The sequence below is a fragment of the Lytechinus variegatus genome, chromosome 6, assembly GCF_018143015.1.
Source record: "Lytechinus variegatus isolate NC3 chromosome 6, Lvar_3.0, whole genome shotgun sequence".
Taxonomy (NCBI): Eukaryota; Metazoa; Echinodermata; class Echinoidea; order Temnopleuroida; family Toxopneustidae; genus Lytechinus; species Lytechinus variegatus.
The window spans coordinates 37,329,159-37,342,094 of record NC_054745.1 but is presented as its reverse complement, the minus strand read 5'-3'; the positions used below and the strand labels follow the sequence as shown (position 1 = coordinate 37,342,094).

The 12,936-nt window shown below is 40.4% G+C and overlaps 4 protein-coding genes across 11 annotated transcripts in view; 1 reads left to right on the top strand and 3 right to left on the bottom strand.

The window, feature by feature from the left end:
- LOC121417423 (plakophilin-4-like) overlaps nt 1-1,170 on the bottom strand; it is a 90,629-nt gene extending 89,459 nt beyond the window's left edge. For all 7 annotated transcript variants that reach the window (XM_041611125.1, XM_041611123.1, XM_041611127.1 and 4 more), the window contains exon 1: nt 1,070-1,170. The gene's annotated coding sequence lies outside the window, so the exon portion shown is untranslated. The remainder of the gene's footprint in view (nt 1-1,069) is intronic.
- Nucleotides 1,171-2,885: 1,715 nt separating this feature from the next.
- LOC121417794 (ankyrin repeat domain-containing protein 65-like) lies at nt 2,886-3,284 on the bottom strand. Its single transcript, XM_041611530.1, has one exon. The coding sequence runs from the start codon at nt 3,282-3,284 to the stop codon at nt 2,886-2,888; it is 399 nt and encodes a 132-aa protein (XP_041467464.1).
- A 3,143-nt stretch (nt 3,285-6,427) lies between these two features.
- LOC121417792 (ankyrin repeat, PH and SEC7 domain containing protein secG-like) lies at nt 6,428-8,876 on the top strand. Its single transcript, XM_041611529.1, has one exon. The coding sequence runs from the start codon at nt 7,269-7,271 to the stop codon at nt 8,874-8,876; it is 1,608 nt and encodes a 535-aa protein (XP_041467463.1). The 5' UTR covers nt 6,428-7,268.
- Nucleotides 8,877-9,351: 475 nt separating this feature from the next.
- Nucleotides 9,352-12,936, bottom strand: LOC121416623 (ceramide-1-phosphate transfer protein-like). 2 transcript variants are annotated; one of them, XR_005970220.1, is made up of 3 exons: nt 12,004-12,936; nt 9,732-10,307; nt 9,352-9,623 (listed from the first exon to the last, which is right to left on the bottom strand). XR_005970220.1 is itself a non-coding variant. In XM_041610106.1 (2 exons), the coding sequence occupies exons 1-2, from the start codon at nt 12,114-12,116 to the stop codon at nt 9,794-9,796; spliced, it is 627 nt and encodes a 208-aa protein (XP_041466040.1). In that variant the 5' UTR covers nt 12,117-12,934; the 3' UTR covers nt 9,352-9,793. The 2 variants fall into 2 exon arrangements, 1 of the variants encoding a protein (XP_041466040.1); XM_041610106.1 differs by having other exon boundaries at nt 9,352-10,307; nt 12,004-12,934.

Sequence of the window (12,936 nt, the reverse complement as noted above, 5' to 3'; positions counted from 1 at the left end):
GTCTCTTCCACGGAAATAATTAAAAGAAAGCTCTTTGGTGGCGCTAATTTACAACCTTAATGTTAATTCAGCTCGGCAGTATTTGATAACTGGATTCTAGATTAATTGTATGCGCAATTCCCATGATTGTTTGTTAAGACACAGGCCTAGATGCATTGCAATAACTTAAAAAAACATACCGGTAGGGCCTAGGGCCTACTTATTTTTGCTGAAGTCTGTATATCGATAAGCGATGACAAATTAAACATTAAAATAGAAAATTCTTTGTGCCTTAAAATTAATAACATAAATATCAATCATCAATCAAATAACACAAACACATATTGGATTAGGAGGAGCTGCCGAGCCCGACGTTTGAATATATCTAGGCTTTGATTTAAGAGGTGTTTCAGAGAGCTAGACAAGATATAGTCTACCCATGCAGACTCATTGTAAAACAGAACTTTATTAAATAAAAATACAATTTGAATATTGATTAATTCAGCTCGGCAGTATTTGATACCTGGATTCTAGATTAATTGTATGCGCTATTCCCATGATTGTTTGTTAAGACACAGGCCTAGATGCATTGCAATAACTTAAAAAAAACATACCGGTAGGGCCTAGGGCCTAGCCGCCTAGGCCTACTTATTTTTGCTGAAGTCTAGTGTAGCAGGCTATATCGATGTTTGGAAAACATTCAAAGCGATGACAAATTAAACATTAAAATAGAAAATTCTTTGTGCCTTGAAATGAATAACATAAAAATCAATCCGCATCAATCATCAATCAAATAACACAAACACATATTGGATTTTAGGAGGAGCTGCCGAGCCCGAGAATTAGCCTCTGCACTCCTAGCCTAGGTCTAAATTACAATTGTATGGTTTCCCGAACCCGGATCTAACGGTCACCTAACGGTACCCCGGCGCTGCCGCAGCACTCCACGGACGGGCAACGCCAACCTCTCGCTCTCAAAATCGGTCAATAATCTCACCTTCATTGCAAGACAGACACACAAAATTAACCATCAGAACTCAAATCAAACGTTCTTTATAAATTATCTAAGGGAATGAGGGTTAAAACTCACCTAAGAAAATTATCAAAGGGTAGAAATCCGAGTTATTATTCCACTGACAAGTGAGTGACTAGCTGTCCAAATTCACAACATCGACGTACGTTCGCGTTGCTCGACACTCAACAAGAGAGGGCGATAGACCACAATGTGAAACGTGCCATACGTACATAAATTATACTGTACGTACAGACAGGATGTTGTATAATGAAGTACATATATATTCATGACCAGTCAAAAAAAAGTTTGTCAATTAGGCCTATAGCTTATTCACGAACGGGTATGTAGGCATATGGCTATGCAATGCCCTGCATTAGATATATTCAAACGTTCCATGTTCTCGGGCTCGGCAGCTCATCCTAATCCAATATGTGTTTGTGTTATTTGATTGATGATTGATGCGGATTTATATTTATGTAATTAATTTCAAGGCACAAAGAATTTTCTATTTTAATGTTTAATTTGTCATCGCTTTGAATGTTTTCCAAACGTCGATATAGCCTACACTAGACTTCAGCAAAAATAAGTAGGCCCTAGGCCCTACCGGTATGTTTTTTTTAAGTTATTGCAATGCACCTAGGCCTGTGTCTTAACAAACAATCATGGGAATAGCGCATACAATTAATCTAGAATCCAGTTATCAAATACTGCCGAGCTGAATTAACATTAAGGTTGTAAATTAGCGCCACCAACGAGCTTTCGAGCTTGGTCGTGAAACTTTTCGGGGCCATGGCCCCCATTTTTTAAGTGTCAAGCAAGGTATGCATATGGGAGCGTTTCATCAAGATTTTCATCCGACAAACTTTCCTTGATTTTGATTGGCTAAGAAGCACTGTTACTATGACAACTCTTGGATAAAACGTCAGACAAGTCATTTCATGAAACACTCCCCAGGCCATGCAGGTTTCCGTCTTACAAAGAGTTGGGATTGATCCAATGGACCACAATATGGAAAGCCAGCGACGTCAACATCTTAAACAAAATAAATATGTTTGTTCAAAATGTTTTCTAGATGTATATATATATATATATATATATATATATATATATATATATATATAACATATGTTGTAGAATTGTAGTAGTAGTATAGTAGTAGTAATACTATTTTTATAACTACTATAATTATTATATGATGTATGTATTTGCATACAGTCATAGTTTTCTTGAAAATTTAGCGTGCTTCTTTTTGTTTCGAAAATGCATTGTGCAAATTTTCTGAAGAAAAATTATGACGTTGATGGATTTCCATATACTTGAGGATGATCAGAAAACCCTTTGTAAGACAAGGCCCAAAATAACAATAACGACAGACACACACGCATAAAAACTTCCACAAATGAATATGATGACATTTTTATGTTTTTGTTATCATCGTGTTAATTCATATACTTTGATGTATTCTCTATAGTCCAGGTTCCTCAAATTCATTTCAAATTTTCCATCGGAAGGGTATAGGTAAAAACTATGACACCAACAACGTAAAGGGGGTCTATGACAATTGTCTACAAATGTTTTTTTTTGTTCAAATATTTGTTGATGTATATCATTTTAAAGTCCTTACGACACAAATCATGGTATATAGATACCAAAATTATTCCGGCTGATAGGTCTCCCAGCACAGACCTTCGATTATTACTCTCTTTAGTCAAGTAAAATTCAATTCAGATATGGCGAGATAAATTATATATCCCTGTACAATAAAGTGAAGTTTTACACCTTTACTGGCCACTATCCCAGCTCTTTATCCCTCTAAAATTAATGATTACTGCCATATCTACACCTCATCAGGTCTCTCTTCTTTGCTGAAAGAACTCTAAGACATATGTCACTATGCAGGCTTCGCGCCTTTGCTCAGAAGGAACTCTACGACATTCTGGTGTCCTCCGGACGAAGCGATCTGCACCGGTGTCTTTCCAAGCCAATCGATATTCTCAATCAACGCTCCTATACCGACAAGGTACTCCACGACATCGAGATGACCACCGTCGGCAGCGTGGTGCAACGGCGAATTGCCCCGACGGTCCTTGTCCTCGATCTCGACGCCATGGTCGACCAGGTACTTCACGATGTCGAGGTGGCCTCTTTGAGAGGAGATGTGGATCAGTTTCTCGCCATCGGGGTCGGGGAGGCTGTAGCATACTTCACGTGGGTCGGCCCCCTTCCCGCAGAAGAGGTCTTTAAGACGTTTGAGATCGCCTTCCCTTGTGGCTTGAAAAACCAGGTTCATGGTTCGATCGCTAAACAGTGTTGTCACAAAGAAACCCCCAAAGAGCGTGGGGTTGTGGTGTTCACTGCATTAAACAATTCCGAATTAAAAGAGTCTTTTTTTTTTAATTCACAGATTATACAAATTGTCCGATATTAAGGACAGTATAAGCGTTAGTGTCTAGATGGCAATCCTATAACCTTCTTGATCGATTAACGAATGAGTGAAACAGCATTTGGCGTAGTCTTTCACTGACTCGAAAGCACAGCCTAAGAAGTAAACAGAAAAGGAATTTAAGAGTACTGGAAAGTGTAATTATATTGAAACTTATCCGGTATCAAAGTGATTCTTTATAGAATTAGAACTGTGCCTAGTTAGTATAGTTCATTCGAGAGTTGGAGTGATAGTACTGGTGGGTGTTCCATAAAGTTGTTCGTAAGTTAAGAGCGACTTTAAGAACGACTGGTGATCCTTTCTTGTGGTAAATGGTATATACATTGGCGATGGTTACGCGCGTAAGAAAGGTTCACCAGTCGTTCTCAAAGTCGCTCTTATCTTACGAACAGCTTTATGAAACGGCCCCCTGATTTCATTATCAACACTAAATTTGAACTTTGAAATGTGACTTTCAGAGTACTGTGAACTTGGTGCAATAAGAAATCACGAGGCATCGTTGGCCTATAAGCTGGGGATAGTTCTCGACTAATGCACTCTGCCAAAGTTGCATTCCCCTATGCCTTTGGAATCCTTGAATTCAACGAACGGAGTGTTGGGCACGTTGTTACATTTTAGTAATCAATTACTATAATTGTAAAATTCTAGACAGGTCTGGATTTCGGTTGATTTCAAATTGGTCTAATGCCAGTTGGTCTAATTGCCATTTCGTCCACTTAATATTTCGTCTAATAACCAGTTGGCCCAATAGCCATTTAGTCCATAACCATTTGCTATAATTAGATGTTAATTGAGGGTGAAATGAATGAAAAGAAAATGGGTATTAGACCAACAGTTATTAGCTGAAATTGTCATAGACGAAGTGGTGATTAGAAGTGATGATTGGACCACATGGTTGTTGGACGAAATGTTAATGGAAGGAATGGCATAAGACTAAATGAAGGTAGACCATGCGTTGAGTGGACGAGTTGGCAATAGACGAACTGGCACTTTACCAGGATTTCAAGAGAAGATATGTGCTGAACACTATGAAGTGCAATGAGAAAAGCTAATGGCTTGGTAGGACTACAACATCTTTCAAAGATGCATTATCCTTGCTCAAGATTTTTCAGAAAAAAAATCTTTGAATAAATCGAATGTTCTAAATAATATACCAGTATAATGATGCAGCGTTACCGTCAATAGATCGTCAGCACTATTCCCTCTTCATCATGTTCATGGCGATACCTTCGCAGAAGGAAGTAGTATTATGAGGTAGAGGTCGTCGTGCAAAATAATTTCAGAACTCTATTCTGTTCACCGCATATTTGCATCTGGTGTTTCGATCCCTGAACTCAATGTGGTGTTGCAGAGTAAATATATATATGTATACACTGGTCGATACCAAACAAAGCTCAACATAATAAACCTAATATGATTATCAATTTAAACCAGGGAAATTGTTCCCATTATTCTAATTTGCATATTCACCTTTGAACTGAAAACTGAACTGAACAATAAGTTTCATATTTACTTAATGATTATGTTTGCATACTGTATTGATTCTGTAAATGGCAAACATGATGGGGGGGGGGGGGTCAAATATTAGCCTATGAAACCATTCATGCCATTAGCGACCGGCCAGTTTGGGCGGGGGGATGGGTGTGCATTATCTCTTGAATTCGTTTGTGTTCTCTCTTTCTTATTCTCTTTCTCTCTCTAATATATTTTTCTATATCGTTACTACTCTGTTTTACAACGCATATATTCATAATTCCGAAGCTTCGTTATTCCGAAGGTTCGTTTTTCCGAAGGTTCGTATTTCCGAACGTTCGTTAGTCCGAAAACGAAATGATTAACTATATTTCGTTTTCGGACTAACGAACCTTATTTCGTTTTCGGATTAACGAACCTTCGGAACATCGAACCTTATTTTGTTTTCGGATTATCGAACCTTCGGAATAACGCCACAAGTGTTCAGATTAACGAACCCTTTTACGTTTTCGGATTAACGAACATCGAGGTATAGGCAATTTACGTGTTTCGGAATTATGAACCTTCGGAATTACGAAGTGTAACCGTTTTACAATGCTTCTTTCTTGATTTCTCCCTCCCTTCTTTTCTTAAAGGTCAAGTCCACCCCTGAAAACGTTGATTTGAATAAATCAAACTAGTATAACACTGAAAATTTCATCAAAATCAGATGTAAAATTAGACAGTTATGATATTATAAAGTTTCGCTTATTTTTCAAAACAGTGATATGCACAACTCAGTGACATGCAAATGAGACTGTCAATGATGTCCCTAACTCACTACTAGTATTTCTTTTTTTTTTATTGTTTGAATTAAAAAAATATTTCATTTTTTACACATTTGACAATTTGACTGAACCATAACGCATCAAACAATGCTACTTCCACATGTTCAGGAGGAACCATTCGCTGTTTCACTTGACAATGAGGAGCAAATTAGAATGTTTCATATTTCATATAATAAAATACAAAAGAAATAGCGAGTGGGTGACGTCATCAGTCTTCTCATTTGCATACCGACTATAGGATATGCATATAACTGTTGTGTAAAATTAAGCGAAACTTTAAAATGTAATACCTTTCTCATTTTACATCCGATTTTATGATCTTTTCAGTGTTATGCTTTTTGGATTTTTCTCTTCTTATTCAATTCAAATTTTTGTTGGGGGTGGACTTTTAATAATCACCAACGCATTTTGAACAATATCTCTGAAGAAAGTTGAGATGGAGCCCCTGATAAATGGCCCCGCCCATTTTCGGTGACTGGCGGGGGGGGGGTGGTCTTTGCAGTTCATCGAAGTGTTCATTTTCTTTTACAATGTCAATAAATACTGTCATGATGGAACCCCTGAATATGTGTTGTCTCCCCCCCCCCCTTTTATTTTTTTTGGGGGGGTGAGGATGTCAATTAACTGAAGTGTTCATTTTCTACCATATACGATGTCAGTATTAAGACCCCCCCCCCCCCCCAACTTCACCGTGGATGATGCGATACAAATGCACTTCGTTAGGCCTTTATAATAGTGACGAAATTGTAGTAATACTAAACGACACTGCTTAAAATGTCTTCCTGGCTATTTGTCTAGTGCAAATGTGTACAATATTGACTCAATTATTTCGTGCGACAGATTTGAACAATATTTTATAACTTATACATTTTGTATGGAGTTATATATGTGTCATGGATATTTTTGGCTGGAGCTTTGTGTCAACAGAAAGTCGAATTTGCCCTGTTGGCTCTTGGTATGAAAGAGGCCATGGGCGGAAATCCAAGGGGGACGCGTCCCCCTTACCAAAAAGTTAGTGGAGACACACCCCCTATTATATTTTGTTGGAAATAAATACGTCATTTAAAATCGAAATAAAACAGGTATTTTGTACGAGATGACGTTACTTTGGGGCTGATTACTCTTCTCCCTTTTTTTGCTTGCTTGCTTGTCAAATGACCTTACTATTTGTGTGATTACCCCCTCTTTCTTTGCTTGACAAATTTTCCAGCCTTTGGTCCCCCTTACCTTTGGGGGAGATTTCCGCCCTTGAACTGTTGAAAGTGACAGCGTAGTGCCTGATCAAATATTCAAACATCGATCACCACTATATTGTATATTTTCAATGGCACTCTGGCACCGTCATGCACTGTTGTGCACACTGTCTATATGAAGGAATAAGCTTGCCAAAACCAAACGTCTGGATAACTCATACCAGTTGATACATATCGGTAAATATTTCGTAGAGTTGAGTCAGTACAGTTTAACATCCAGGGTTTTCTTCTTCAAATGCTATTTTTAATGTCCTTTAAACGAATTGAAACAGCATAAAATGGATCGTATTTTTCTTGCAGCGAGCTCTGGCAAGCTGGACAATCTGAAAGCCATCTTCGAAGGCAGAGCCGGCATTGACACGAGAGAAATCAGCATACATCTACCAAATGAAGAAGGTCAATTCCTTATCCATGTTGCTTCGCAGCGTGGCCATACCGATATTGCAAAATTCCTCGTTAATCTAGGAGCTCAGTTGGACCAAGGAGACAGGTACGAGAATACAGCTCTACACTATGCTTCGTCGTGTGGTAAATTGGATGTGGTGCAGTATCTCTTAAGCAAGGGCGCGGATATTGAAAAGTGTGATATGAATCGCGTGAGGGCACTTCACTGCGCTGCATCTAAAGGTCATCTAGATGTTGCTATTTGCCTTATCAGAGAAGGAGCTGAGATTGAGGCTGTACAAAAGGACGGGAGGACGCCTCTTCACTACGCATCTTGCTATGGTCGCGGTGCTGTGGTTGGGTATCTTATCAGTAAGAGGGCACAACTAGATGCAGTAGATAATCATGGTCGGACTCCTCTCCTAGAGGCTTCGTCCAATGGTCACGTGAACGCTGTTCAGTATCTCACGACGAAAGGAGCAGAGTTGGAGAAAGTGGATGACAAAGGAAGAACGGCATTGCTCGAAGCATCCAGCAATGGTCACCTGAAAGTTGTCGAGTATCTCCTTGGTAAAGGGGCGAAGCTGGAGATAGAGGATAAAGATGGCCGAACACCTCTCTACTATGCATCACTCAATGCCCACCTGGATACTGTTCAGTGTCTCCTTGACAAGGGAGCAACGCTTGAGAAACCTAAAAGGGATGGTTTAACCCCTCTTATTAGGGCAACATGCAGCGGTGATCTTCCAGTGATGAAGTACCTAGTAGATAACGGAGCCAACCTTGATGCATTTAATATAAAAAACATGTCACCACTGCATTTTGCCTCATCCAAAGGGTACCTTGACGTAGTTCAATATCTCGTTAGTAAAAGGTCACACTTAGACAAGGTGGACAAAGATGGTTTGACGCCGCTACATTATGCATCAGCCAATGGCCATACCGAAGTTACCAGGTTTCTTGTAGACACAGGAGCAGAGACCGAGAAAGGAAGCACGACTGGTGTGACACCTCTTCACTTTGCAGCTGCAAAAGGTCGTCTCGATGTCGTTAGGTATTTCATTGGTGAAGGACTAGACCTTGAACGAGTGGATGATTCTGGTGAAACAGCTCTTCACAAAGCCGCATCCAATGGTCATCTTGGTGTTGTCCGCTTACTCATCTTAAAAGGAGCACAAAAGGATGAAGGTGATAAAGACGACATTACACCTCTGCAGAAGGCATCTTTCAATGGCCACCTGGACGTTGTCGTACTTCTCGTCTGTCAACAAGCGCAACTTGACAAAGGTGACAGTAAAGGAATAACTGCCCTTCACTGCGCATCCGCCAGAGGTCATCTGAAAGTTGTCCAGTATCTCGTGAGCAAAGGAGCCAAAGTTGAAAATGTTGACCATGATGATGTCCCTAGCCCATTACATTGCGCTTCCAAGCTTGGTCGCCTGGATATTGTCAAGTTTTTCGAAAGTCAAGGTGCACTTCTTGAGAAGGGTGAAAGTACCTAGATGACGCCTCTCCATCTTGCGTCACGTTGGATATCTCCTGGATAAAGGGCACCGCCTGGTAAGATCGACGAATACGGTATGACACCGACATTCATTGCATGCTCTGAGTTAACCTAAAAACAGTTCGCCAACTGGTCAACAGAGGGGCCTTCTCAGCACAGATGATGACGGATTGGGAATACGCTTCTCTATACAGCAACCAACGGCCATCTAGATGTTAACCAGCATCAGGAAGATCGAGGCGTATAGGTTTTGTCCATAGTGACAACAGCGGAAATATTCTCTTCACATAATTCGGTGGCCATCTTGACCTACAGCGGTACCTTCTTTGTCAAGGAGCCAACACGAGATTGGCAATGACGATGTTCACACTCCTGTTCATTTGGCAGCTGCTAATTGCCATATCTTCTCTGTCACGGTGACTGGGCAGCTGGAAACGATCAACAAATCAAAAATTAATTTCATGAGCTGCATATTTTTTCAATAATGACAATCAAAGCACGTTTTTATTTCACATCTTACCAAACTGTTTAGCATGTATACATGTGACTTAGAACCGAAATGAACAAGTGATTTGCATTACTTTTAGAGGATTCAATAAATCTTCAAGTAGACATGGTAGACTGTAAATAGACGCCAAGTTAGTTGTTTGTCATGCAATTTACAGTTCATTACTTAGTAATTTCTGAAGGTTTCCATGGCGAAGAAGAATAGTGTAGTAGATTTCACGGTACACCATGTATCTTTCTTGGGCAAGAGTTTGGATGGTCCTTTTCGGGACCAACACTTGCCCAAGAAAGATACATGGTGTACCGTGGCACCTACTATACCATGTATACAGTAGTTCATTTCTTCCTTGTCAATTTACTCACAATTACTTCTCAGCATTTTACTCCTCTACAATTAGGCTATTAGTGTTAATTCTTTATATTATGCTTTTTAAATCCCGATTCCATGATGTTGTAAACCTGCTTCATGATAGTAGTGGTTGGCTCGATCAGCTCCAGCGCCTGCGCAGTGTCCTGTTTCAGATAACTATCAATGAACTCCTTCCGGGTCGGCAACCACTTCATGGCCAGACGCGCCGCCTGGCGCACGGCGAAGTTCACGTTATTGCTGAGCGTCTTGTCAAAGGCCTGGCGGGACAGCTCGGAGCATTTGCTCTCGTCGTTGCCCGCTGCCAAGGTGATGAACATCTCGATGAAGAATTCGATGTCGAAATGCATCTCGTGGAGGGCGCGGTTCCCGGACAGGCCGCCGCGTTTGGACTTCCGTTTGATGCCGTTCGAGGTTTCGTAGTCGAGGACGGCTTGGACGGTTTGGTAGTTGGCGGAGAGGCTGTCATCGGAGCGGTGGGTCTCCAAGGCTTTGAGGCGATAACGCATGTCCTTTGATACGAAGGTAAATAGAGAACCCATCATGTCGTAAAGTCTGCAAAGAGAAAAAAGTGAAAACGTTTCACTTAGCCGTGATCACAACTCGTTCAGCGTCTTATGGACGCAATTGCATCGCAGCTGCGACACTAAGCGTCAATAGAAAATTTCGTAGTTCCTTCGTGGGCAATTTTGGTCAAGTGACCTTGCATCTGTTTCATTATGATAGGCAGAGTTCAAAGCAATATTTCGTAAGCTTGCCTTACATAGCAGGATGAAGAAATTGAATAGATTGGGTGACTAGAAAAGCACAATTCAAAAGAATAAATGAATAACCAAGACATCAAAGTTGGTGCTTATATATGTCATTAAATAGTATACCACCATGTCACTTTAGTACCAATGACCTATTATAATCATGAGAAGAATCTTCTGATTATGCGCAAAATGGAACTACGAAATGGAGTCTACATCCGATACGTCATAAATCTGTCTGCATCTTGCAGTGTCTTGCATGTCTTGGGCCTATATATACCGCCCTACTTGTCAGCATGCATGTAATGTTTTGCATTTGAAATATCTTAAAGTGAACATAGAGCGCCACACTTGGAAGGGACACTACCATCAGGGATGCCGCTAGGGTATATTGCCACAACAAGTGTGTGTGTGTTTGAGTTTTGTCAGACGTGTATCAATCAGATATGTTTATTTACGTGTGGGACCGACCTTTAACGTCACCATCCGAAAGACGTACGTGACCAGGGCTCGAACCTCTGCATCAATTTCTAACTTCCCCACAGCTTGGATTACAGGCGCACGCCACAACGGCCAGTTGTGGGGCTGCAGAATTGTTAACACGGAGTGGGCCGACCATGCAAACACTTTTGGATGGTGATTTTTAACGGGATTGTTTTGTAGGGGGCGGTAGTCCACAATCTCCGATTCCACGGCATTTACATAAAAGGGGGGGGGGGTACGTTAAAAGCAACATAATAATGGATGTCATTTTTTCCTCTATAAATATGTAAGGGTAACATAGAATTGAACGATAAATTGATATCCTCGAGTAATAGGCTTAACATAGAATTAACCGGCCCCAATACTAGATTTTAACTACAGATCTTCAATTAATATTGGGTTACATAAAGTTAGACGACCCCAAAATCAGGTTTTTTATGCTTCTTCCAATTTTGTCAGTTTTCTTCCCCCTTTGCTTCCACTAACTTCGAGTGTTGACTTAGAACTGCAATGGTAAGGGCAATTAAGGTTACGGTGACATTGTAGTTTTAGTGTCTTTGTTTATTTTTCTCAAATATGTCCACGGAAAGAGAACATTTCTCTGATCTCTTTTTATATCTTTCTCCATTTATGTCTTGTTAATTTTCAATCACTTTAATGATACAGATGAGGGGGGGGGGGACCCCATGGCACCACAAGCCATTTACCACCTCTACAAATTAATTATTCCGCGCATAGGATTTCTACAACCACAACATGTAGGCCCAAAGGCTACTTTTCAAGACGCTTTTAAAAATTCGGCAATACACCATTCAAATTCTGCTGATCGTAGATATGCAAATGAACTAATGAATAAAATGATATTAATCATTACAGCAATGCTGCGGAGCTTTCAACGAAACAAATGATGGTTTTCACTGGATTTATTCTGAGCCAATCAGATGCAATGATTTCAGTAGCTCATAGCTTGAAAATTACTGGCCGATTGTTTCGTGGAAAGATCCCCTTATTTTTACCTTGCAATCTCCTCATATCCCCTCATAATGTCTTCAATATTGATGGTCCCATCCTCCTTCTTGGCTGCCTTGAAGCAGTCCCTCACAACCTCTATATCCATCTTCTCCGTCATCTTCAAGAACGTCTCCCAAACCCTTCACCTCCTGTGAAACGCTCGACCGCGTGATAAACCAATGCAGACGCAAGAACGACGAAGACACAAGGTTGAACTGTTCTCACTGGCAGTACTGCGCTATGATTCTAGGTCTCAGTTACGTTCAGATAGAAATCAAAATTCGATACTGCATATAGTAGCCTTGTGTGTTTTCTTTCCGAATGAACGCTGAGATCTATCTCACAGGTCAAAGCTCATATCGAGGTGATCAACAAATTCAAACGTTATCTCTTTTGGCTACACTCGACGTGCATACATGAAAATTTTGCCGATGTCAGTATGATGTTCTTGTTTTCTCAAGAGTCGAGATTCCCTGCAATGGAAACCAAACCACTGGTCTTCATGCACTTTATCTCCTTTTTTTCTTTTGCTCGACAGATTTCAGTTTTGTCTACGCTAGAATACTCTGCCCTTGCTGGGTTAGGGTTTTCGATAAGTCTGCACTACACACAATAAGTTCCACCAAAGTTCAAAATGTGTAGATGTAGGCGATCGTCTCCAGAATTCAAACTTGATCTCCAATTAGCTCTTTCGCGCGTGCACAGCACACTTGCCGATACCAGATAACCTCTCTCAGTAGTAGTGGCTGTTGCTTAGTCCTTCCACTATTACATGCACCTGTAGTGACATCGAAGCTAAAATGTTGACAATTATATTATCTGAAGAGTTGATACTTTATCTCTTTTGTATTTGCTAGCTTCCTTTACCTAGCCCACGGAGAGCGATTCTATCGATGTCTGAATGCCTAGTTATCTCGATATCGTATATTCTTTGATAA